This window comes from Schistocerca cancellata, chromosome 4, assembly GCF_023864275.1.
Source record: "Schistocerca cancellata isolate TAMUIC-IGC-003103 chromosome 4, iqSchCanc2.1, whole genome shotgun sequence".
NCBI classification, from domain to species: domain Eukaryota; kingdom Metazoa; phylum Arthropoda; class Insecta; order Orthoptera; family Acrididae; genus Schistocerca; species Schistocerca cancellata.
In genome coordinates this window covers 367347252-367357595 of record NC_064629.1, presented here as the reverse complement: position 1 = coordinate 367357595, position 10344 = coordinate 367347252, and the positions used below count along the sequence as shown (strand labels likewise).

General features: G+C 36.6%; 1 protein-coding gene across 3 annotated transcripts in view; it reads right to left on the bottom strand.

The window, feature by feature from the left end:
• Positions 1-273: 273 nt before the first annotated feature.
• The window catches only part of LOC126184933 (glycine receptor subunit alpha-2), a 476927-nt gene continuing 466856 nt past the window's right edge, over positions 274-10344 (bottom strand). For all 3 annotated transcript variants that reach the window (XM_049927604.1, XM_049927607.1, XM_049927606.1), the window contains one exon: positions 274-4560. In XM_049927604.1, coding sequence (XP_049783561.1) covers positions 4390-4560 — 171 coding nt within the window. In that variant the 3' untranslated portion in view covers positions 274-4389. The remainder of the gene's footprint in view (positions 4561-10344) is intronic.

The window sequence follows — 10344 nt, the reverse complement described above, 5'->3', positions numbered from 1 at the left end:
ATACAAGCTATAATAATAGTGTTGTCTTAACATCAATAAAAAACATTTATAAATACAGATTAAGAAAACGTTATTGTGATGTAGCCCATCATCTACCTGAATAGTAACAGGTTATTTATCTCTAGAACTGTAACTTATCATTCATTTTGATTTGTGTGATATGAGTAGGGGACTGGGGATGGGGTAAGAGAAGGTATCACATGCACAACAGCTTTTTAGTTTTCGTAGCAGATGTTAATCATCCACACAGTGAAAATACTTGGTAAGCTCACAGAAAATGACATAACATGTCTTGTTAATCACTACCAAAAACTTCATAAACAACATGAAATGAAGTTTCTCTGTAGAGATTTCCCTATATCCAAGAAACAGAGAGGTTGTGGGTCTCTGTATATAAGTTATGTGCTTCTAGCCAATGTCATACACAAATAATAACAGTGTATAATTTGTTCTTCCAGAAAATAAATTTTAGTCATTGACAACATATATAAAAAAAGTACTCTTGTAGGTAAGGAAAAATTCATTAAATGTGACTTCTGCTGGTTTCAATTTATTATCATCTAGCTTGTACATACTTTCAGTTTATATTTATCTGTCTCACAGCTGCTGTTTCAGAAGATCATCTTGTTTTCGCTGCTATCTTTCTTTTTCTACTCAGCAATCCCCTGCATTTCTTTGATATATGAAAAGCATAATTTTTTATAATTTCTGCATAGCATACTTTTCAATAGTACATTTATTGTACTGTTTGCAATGATGCTTTCTACTTTTTAATTTAGCAAGATAGCTTCAGAAAATGTTTCTCATAATAAGCGAAAAAATAGAAATTATACATTTCTCATTTAGCACAAATTTTAAAACTTTTGTAACAAGCTTGATGTACAACATTGTTAAAGTCAGTTTTCATATTAACTGTAACTGTAAACATAACAGTCATATTGTGGAAAAAAAGACTTGAAAGTAAATGATATTAATGTAGTGACTTATGGTAAAGGTTAATTTGTTAACTGTGAAATAAATTAAATTTTCAGTGTTGCAGCTGATATCATTTGTACAGTCTTGGAGGAATATTATCTTGGAACACTTCTGTATGGATTCCAAATATCAAAGAGGAAATTTTATCACCATCACTATATTTATCTTTCCAGAAATTCTGAAAGTATGTTTATATATTTTGGATAAGATGTTTATTTACATAGAAATGATTGAGGAGGGATAAAGGTGAAGGAGTACACTGTTATTTGAAAGTGAATACAGAATTCTCTATTGCGAATTCTGACAACCAATGTTTTGAGCCTGTTCAATTTCTTTGAAGCACATGTGATATTTGTTTGAAGTTACAATTAGTCCAGTAAAAGTAAAGATACAAAGAGAAGAGAAGAATACGTGTGGCTTATTTAAACTGTGTAAGTGCTTTTGTGCATTGGATTGAACCATGACATCACATTGCGTAAAAGGATGGGAATTAATTATGTTGTGACTGGGATTGAGGGAATTATGTTAGGATACGGAATGCAGCTCATGTGTGTTGAAGAAAAGACTTGGTTGCCACCAAACTGTTATTTATAGTCCTTTATCTGATGGAGGGAAATTGTGTGTGCAGAATGAAAACTATAAATTATTTGTAGTTACAAGCAACAGTTAAAAATAAAGGATGATAATTTTTCATCAAAAGCCATTAATAATTTAAAGCATTTCTATTCATGTACATGTTTACACAGAAATTTTTATAACAAGTAATTTTTATAAGCAGTAAACTGGAAACATTTATTCAAGTTAAAAACTCTATATAACTTGGCAGACAGTTTCAGTAGTATTTAAGAATATTTTTCATTACAGTTTTTTTTTTAACTTCCTTCACCTTACGTGGTGTTGAGAGTTCTGTGTTGTCAAGTGTAAGAATATTTATTATTTTTATTGGCAACTGAGAGAACTGAATACAGTTCTGTACTGAACAAATGCAAAAGAAAAGATTAAATTAGTTACTCTTGTCTGATTTTTCAAGCTTACAAAATATGGTGACTGAGATGTAATCACTTTAATGCTTCTGCTGCAAGTACTTTGGTCTTTCAAAATATGAAGATCACTCATGAATAATGACACTTCTGTTGCATTAGCATTTACTGCAAAATTAGAAAAAAAATACTCAGGAACATTGAGTAAATTTTTAGAATGTGCATTATTATAACTCATTTCAAAGACATTTCAATGATAGAAAAAGTAGAGTTCATTTTAAAATTAAGCAAAATTCCCACACAATTATTGGAAAAATCCATACACACTGCCAGTCACATAGCATACTTTAAGATAAAAAATTCACTAACTGACTTGTAACACGATTTAAATATTTATACTTGGTATCACATTTTACAACAAAAGTTTTATATGACAAGGAAATTGCTCAGTTTTTGTGCTTGTAAAATAATATTGATTTGGATAGACTTGGATTTCCTGTTGTCTGTGGCCTTAATACTATGTCTTGACTGGAATTCAGCCTTCCCAGGAGTTAAACTACTGCTGCTTTTCTGTCTGAGTGCTTTAGCTGAATCAGATATGTTTGTAGAGGATTAGATAAAAGAGAAACATACATGGCTATGAGATCAATAACAGGCAATTTTCAGTATGGGACACACAATCTATATGGTCTGTAAAACTGAAGTAACATTTTATGTTCAAGTTTATGACTATTTTGCTGTACCACACTGTACTGCATTCATGTACATGTCCATTAAAATCAAGGTGATCTACGGAACTGTATTCTAATACCAAATAAGTTTTGTCAACCAATGAATTTTTCTAATGTGAAATATGAGCTCCAGGGAATGATGAATGGAATTTTCAAATTCATGTTACCTTACAGATAGCTTTAGTTCATTTATGAAGCGATACACATACAATGTATTTACCAAACACATTTTTCCAATGTTATAATTTCCACTCAGTGCTTTCTGTACAATATTTATGACACACTATCAACATGTACTGAAAACAATTCTACCTTACTAACATTTTAATCTGAAGATTTATATTTGCATAACAACTTATTCACATCTTTTGCTTGAGAATGTATACACTGGTTGATGTCCCATTCACATCTGTAATAGTAGCATCCATGACTCTTTTGTCCTTCCAAACCTAACTGTGGAGAAAGGACTGTCTAAAACACAAGTTATTTATTCACTTTCCTTTTTGATTACCAGCACAGAAAATGTGATGAAATTTGTTGATGATTTATTTTTTTATGAAATACAGTAATACCTTGAAGTCTATCACAAAGGCAACAGTCAGTCAAAATGTTCTGTCTCTCTGTGATTTAATGAGTATTTATTAGTGATTGATGAAAATGGTCACCATGAGCAGAATTTGGAAATACTCATAAGATTTTTATTATCTTTGAATCACCTATGCAACATTATATAAAATTATTCCAAAATGTTCTCCCTCTTTTTGATTTAGATAATGTCCACTAATAACTGGGGAGAATAATCTGTCTATGACAATGCTGGAAATACTAAATAAGAAAATTTTTTCACCAGGAAATTTTATATTAAAAATGCTCCTTACGCAGAATAAATATTTTTAAACATATATAAACAAGAAGACACACCAAACAACAAAATTTTGGAATGTTTTTTGTGACATTAATTGCAATTGTAAGTTGCAAACAGTTACCTACAGGGCCTATAACACTTGTAGCATGTGACATTGTACAGACTGCTACTATACAATAAATTTATGACCTCTTTTTCGTGTAGCTTCTTAGGAACTTAGTATTAAACATCCCATATTTTCTTTAAATTATGACATTTAGGTCCACTTATCCACTAAAATGGTCATTATGACTATTGTACCAGAGAACACTTACATTCCAACTATATTTTAACATTTTATTTATAGAAGTTTTTGTATCTCAAATACAGTTTCATTCCATCAGGTGCATTCTAGTAATCTGTACTAACATTCACATATAGCTAGTTGTGCATTTTTTATGAGTTCTGATTTATGTTATGAAGATATCTGTCACATAGCACCAGTATTAGCAAAAGTTAGTTGCGACAGAAAATTCTTGCAATCTGTGTGGTTAGTACAGGATTTACAAAAAGCATATTTGGTTGTATCACTGCATTGCAGTTCTTGTGATTGAACTAACCTCAGATTATACATTCATTAATTATTCATCTGATGTCTTGCAATTACATTTACTCACATTAACCAGACTGAAATTGAAGAAAAATTACTATTTGCAGTGCCAGAGCAGAAAGTTACTTCCATGTATAAATAGAAGCTTCTAAAAAATTTCTGACACTACATGATATGCACATTAGCTCTTTCCATTTTTTGGAGACTTGCTTTAACAAATCATATTTTAAATTGAAAATCAATAGACAGTTACAAGAACTCAGCAAACATAACCCAGTAAGTGCAATTTAAAATTGCAAACAGCAGAGGGAAAAATACTCGTGAGAATCGATCAATGTTGATGGCTCTAATCCTGTTCCTTTGAGCTGGAGATGGTCTTGGAGGTGCAGGTGGTTGCCCAGTCAAAAGCCGGGCATTCTCCTGTAACAAAAATGACCCTTTTGTTGAAATAACACTGCTACCAAAATTTCAGAGAAAGAAATTGACTATTTATTTTCTGTCATTCCCACTATTTTTTATAAGCTGTTTACTAAATGCTAAGTGAAGGGAACTTTGAAGATCATGGGAAAGTTTTGCTGCCCTACTTGTAGCTCTCACGTCAGAATAGGTGCAGATAATGTTCTACTTTTCATACACAAGTGGCAGCAAACTGGTGAGCTAGTAGCATAATACATAACTAATGATGTTCATTTATATATCACAGATTCCATCAAAGAACCTATATGGTGTATTGCTTGCACCTGAAATCAGTAGGCACTAAGGGAGAGGCTGCAAACGTATTTTTCTTTTGCTTTCTGTTTAAGAATGAATTAGTTACCAAAGCTATGGTAAGTCAATGTGACTTTCTTGTACTACTTTTCACTTCACTGGATATATTTAGGTATTTGTACTTGTTCAATTTTCTTGATATAGTTAAAGCAGCTGTCGAGAATGAACAAGAAACTGAATTTAGCAGAATCTCCTATAATCTTATCAAATCACTTGGATTTATAGTGCAGCAGTTTCAAGACAGTTGCTGTATTTCTAAAGGCTCATAATTTCAGTTCTGTCATAACCAGATTATATAATATACTAAACTTTCCAGAAAACTGTGGAGTGACAAAGGAGAATCTGATCAGTGTATCAAGGATAACACATAATAGTTCTCTTCTGAGTTCTATGTTTGAATGATAATGCTCAGATGCAATGGAACCTGGTAATACTGATTGTATATGTTGCAATCTTCTTTTTTGTTATCATTTTCATGGTCTGCTAATGATGAATAATTGCCCATCCATGGCTTTGCAGTTATTGTAAGTTTAATTTTGTGGTGAGGTGGTTGTCTTATTATCAGAAATGTCAATTATCCTAAGGGAGGAAACTTTTGTGTGCCATGTGCATCATTCATTTAAATGTTGCTCTTCAGAGATGGAGATGATGGAGATGGCAAATGGCTCAAACCTTGCCTAGACAAGTATGAAAAGCCTCCTTACATCTCTTAACTGAGGCTTTCTTACAGGCTTGAAAAACCCAAAAAACCTTGGTCAGAATGAGGATGTTGGAGGTCATACTCATCAGTGTATCTTACTGCTCCCTTGTATTCTAAAACTGCTGATAACTTTATTAACTACAACTCAGAGTATAACATCAGCACGGCCTTGGACCCAGCTCCCCACGTGCTTAAAGAAAAGTGGAAGTTAAAAATAAAGTTTGATTAACAAATTGCAAAGGTTGACCAGGAAGATGGATATGGGAATTGTGGTGTCACCGCCAGACACCACACTTGGTAGGTGGTAGCAGTCCGTTAGTAGACGTCGGTCCCGCGTGTCGCCACTGTCAGTGATTGCAGACCGAGCGCCACCACATGGCAGGTCTAGTCTAGAGAGACTCCCTAGCAATCGCCCCAGTTGTACAGCCGACATTGCTAGTGATGGTTCACTGTCTACCTACGCTCTCATTTGCAGAGATGACAGTTTAGCATAGCCATCAGCTACGTCATTTGCTATGACCTAGCAAAGTGCCATATTCAGTCACTATCATTACTAATGTATTCTGAACAGATAATATTGTGACTCATGTACCGTCAAGAGCGTTTGTCATGTTCCAGACCTCATGTCAGTATAGTTCTTCCCTCCTCACACCAGCCTGCGTGAGCTGAAATGCGTGCATTTCGGCCTCCTCTAGTAACACGGTGTTGGCTCTTCTGCCAACACAACAGGAATGTCAGAACCATGGTGTGAGCCTAGAACAGATTGTTTGAAATACTACTGTGGTGCTATGTAGGATTGAGGTTAACAACAACTGTGGTTCTTCCAAGTTTGTTAGTAAATATAACCTTATAAAATTTTCAGGCAACTTGTATTCTCTAATCTTAATACACTGCCAGAAAAAAATAAAATAAAAAATAAAATAGTACACTTGGAAAGGCAACATCAATTTTGATCTGATGATGGCATATGCCACCTTGGGGATAGTAGATGTACCAATAGTGGTTTCGTTTCAACATTGTCCACCAACAGATAACACAGTGACATAGCTGCAAGAGTGTCACATGTGTCTAACCATCAATAGCAAATGCTTACAGCCAGATGGCTAAGTGTGGTGCAAAAATATGAAGCAAGCAGGCAACCTTGGCACAGGGATGCACTTGTGCTTGCCACAGCCAACTGAGCGAGTTTGAAAATGGTCAAATTGTAGCCTTCCAAGTGGTAGGATAGTCCTATTGGAGAATTGTCACACAAGTTAGAGGCACTGCATCAGTTGTGCGGTGATGTTGACAACAGTGACCATGTGGTTCTGGATGTCCATGCAACACAGACAACTGCCAGGATTGTCATACTGTAAGGACAGCAGCGGCAGATAGTACAGCTACCACAGCACAGATAAAAGGGCTTGTGAGTCCAGACATGTCAACATGAATTGTTGCAAACTGGTTATTAACAATGGAACCACGAGTAAGCACAGCTCTATCCCACCTTCCACTTGTGCCACAGCACTGATGTGCACGGCTCAAATGGTGCCATCAAAAAATCACTAGGAAGATGGAATGGTGCACCGTGGTCTTCAGCGATGAAAGCACATTCTGCCTGCATGCAGAAGATGGTTCTTGGTGCGTACGATGTAGACCTGTCGAGTGCTGTTTCATAGAGTGCATTTGTCCAAGACACACTGGCCCAACCCTAGGTCTTATGGTCTGGAATATGACAAGCTGCAACTCTCATTCACTTTTGGTGTTTCTGGGGCGGACGATAACCAGCACTCAGTACATGCAGAACACTGTTAGACCAATTCTTTTGCTGTTCTTGCAACAGAAAAGTGATGTGTTGTTCCAGCAGCATAATTCTCATCGACGCACTGCCTGCGAAACTCAACATGCTCTGCAAGATGTGTGGAAACTTCTCTGGCCAGCACAATTACTGGGCTTGTCTGAAATCAAGCAGGTGTGGGATACAGTGTGACGAGAAGGGTCTCGTGTGAGTCATCAACTAAAAACCTTACAGAACTACACGAACAGGTCAAGCAGGCTCGGTGTAATGTATACCAGGACAATATTTGCCATCTGTACGGTCAACAGGATGCCAGAGTTGGTGTCTGCATTGCTGCCTGTGGAGGCTAACCCACATTCTAATATAGGTGTTTCAGCATGGACTGATACCTGGTACCTCAGAATCTCTTGTGCTATTGCTCTGTAAATGTGATAATTTCATATACTGCATATGCACTAAAGCAAGAATAAATATGGAATGAATTGGAGACCTCTAAATGGGTGTGCTAACTTTTTTTCACGGCAGTGTAGAAATCTCATTTTCTGTACTAAAAGCTTCAGTTCTGAAAGGGAAATAGTAATATTTTAGCTTAATGGGTTAAAAGAGAATCAGCAGGCTTATTTTAAAGCCATTTGTTTACTGTTCTGTGGAACATCATACCAGTCACATTGTAGCCCCACCGTGAACGCTGTTCTCAATCGTGAGATGAATTAGTTGATGATTGTAAGCTGCTGTAAATTGTCCTAATGACTGTGAAATGATTGAGAACTGTGGTGACTGGGTGCTTTGGGAGAGAAAGAGAGCAACTGAGAGTTGTATGCCAGAGATACCAAAGGTACCTGTCCTCTCCTGTGGATCATGTCTCCGCTACAGAAAGTGTGGGATCTGTCACTACTTGTCCACTTGACTATGAGTGGCATGCCAGTGCTAAGGCTATGTGCTCTGTATAGGGGAGACAGGAAGTAGGGAGGATTCAGGACATTATACCGATTCCTCAACCAACAAGATTGAGGTGCTGTCTTTCACTGAAACTGAAACAGACCCAATGAGACTCACTTCACCTATTGAGAAACGTGCTGTGGCTTGTGTCAGAAGTGGGCAAATGCAGAAGGATAGGGGTTTATTAATCATCGGCAGTTGAAAAGTATGGCAAATATTGGTAACCCTTAGGAAAATTGCAGGAAGGAATGAGAAGGAACTACAGGTGCTCTCAATATGTATGTCTGGGGCCTCATTCAGTGGGTTGAAGTGGCTATTCCAGCAGCTGTTGAGGGACTGGGGTGTAACCAACTACAGACTGAGGTACACACTGGTCACGTGGGCTTGGAGATCACATTTGGATCAATCCAGTACAGGCAGAGAAGGCCAGCTATGCATAGTGGAGTTTCAATTAAACTCACAATTTGCAGCATTGTCCCCAGGACTGATCATGGCCCCCTTGTTCCGAGCTGAGTGGAAGGATTGAACCAGAGACTTTGAAGGTTTTGTGGCAAGCGAGGCTGTGACTACCTGTGATTGCACAATAGGGGTGAGAACCGTAGGGTCCACCCAAATGGGTCAGGTGTGCACATATCAGAAGCTGCTACACAGGTGGCTGGCTGCTGCGTGTGGGGTACACACAGTTGTTTTTTTTTTTTTTTTTTTTTTGACATCAACTCTTCATCCAGTCCAGATAACAATAGCTGTAGGGGACCTGGAAGTGTCAGTATAAAATCCAAAGAAATGACCCCTATATGCAGGAGGATTAAAATGATAGTGATTAACTGCCAATGCATTCACAAGAAAGTTCCCAAGTTTGAAGTGCTCCTAAAAAGCTATTGAGCTTACATTATACTAGGCACGGAAAGCTGGTTTGCAGTGAGATATCATTAAATGTGGAGAATTGTGACAGATTTTCAGCTTTTCAGAAAATTTCCCCATTAATTTTACTTCCATGCTTCATGAAACTTTAAATACAACATCACCTAACACTGTGTTATAATGTACTTGGGCTCAGTTTTTGGAAAATTTTGGTTAAAAACATATCTGTGGTTTTAAAGACAGTTAATTGTGCTTTAATCTTCATCTAGTGCATTATGGAAGTGGAATGGGGCAGAGATTTGGCTTTTTGCCACTTTTGGGGAAATAACACTACAGGGTAGAGTAAGTAGAAAAATTGTTAGGTGTAGGCTATCATACACAAAGTTTTCCTGGTTTATGTTAACAACAGGACATTTTCTCAAAAGGAGAGAATTTTAATGCACTGTAACATGAAAAAATACCATGCTAACTTCCACTTATCAAACTTTTGTTGTTGTCAATGTTCTCTGACAATGTCGTGAACAGAAATCTTCCTCTTCTTATGCCTTGATACACATCAGTCCCCCATACAATATTATTGTACAGAACATCCTGGATACCAATTGTACAGAACATCCTGGATGCCAGAAGCCTGAGAAAAATGGTACATTGTCACTTCTTCCCTTCCTTTTTTCTTAGAAAATTTACTTTCATTGTCTTATCCTGTGGTGTTCTGATCATCTATTCTCCATAAAGTTTTGTATTTTGATCATTCTCTGTCTTCAGTATATGGCATTAGCATCTACCTGATTTTGATGAGTAAGGCTCTTCTAGATACACCCAGGCAAGTCACAGACTCCAGCTAATTCTCTCAAAATCGCATCCCATTGCAACATCACTGTTCCATTAGTGAGAAGGCTATCCAGCCCTCTACCCAACACTGGCTATGTAAAGAACTATCACAATGAGAAAAAAATAGCACATTAAATCACAAGTAGAAATTCACCACCATGCAGATGCTTATATCTAGATACTTTTACGAGTGGTACTGCTTCTATTCATTTGTGGTCAGTGGTATAATGGAACAGTAGCAGGTGTCTCTGGCTATTTTAAATTCAATAGTTACATTTATCTGTATCAGTTCCAACTCACACCAGTGTTCAGTCCTCTTCAAATCACC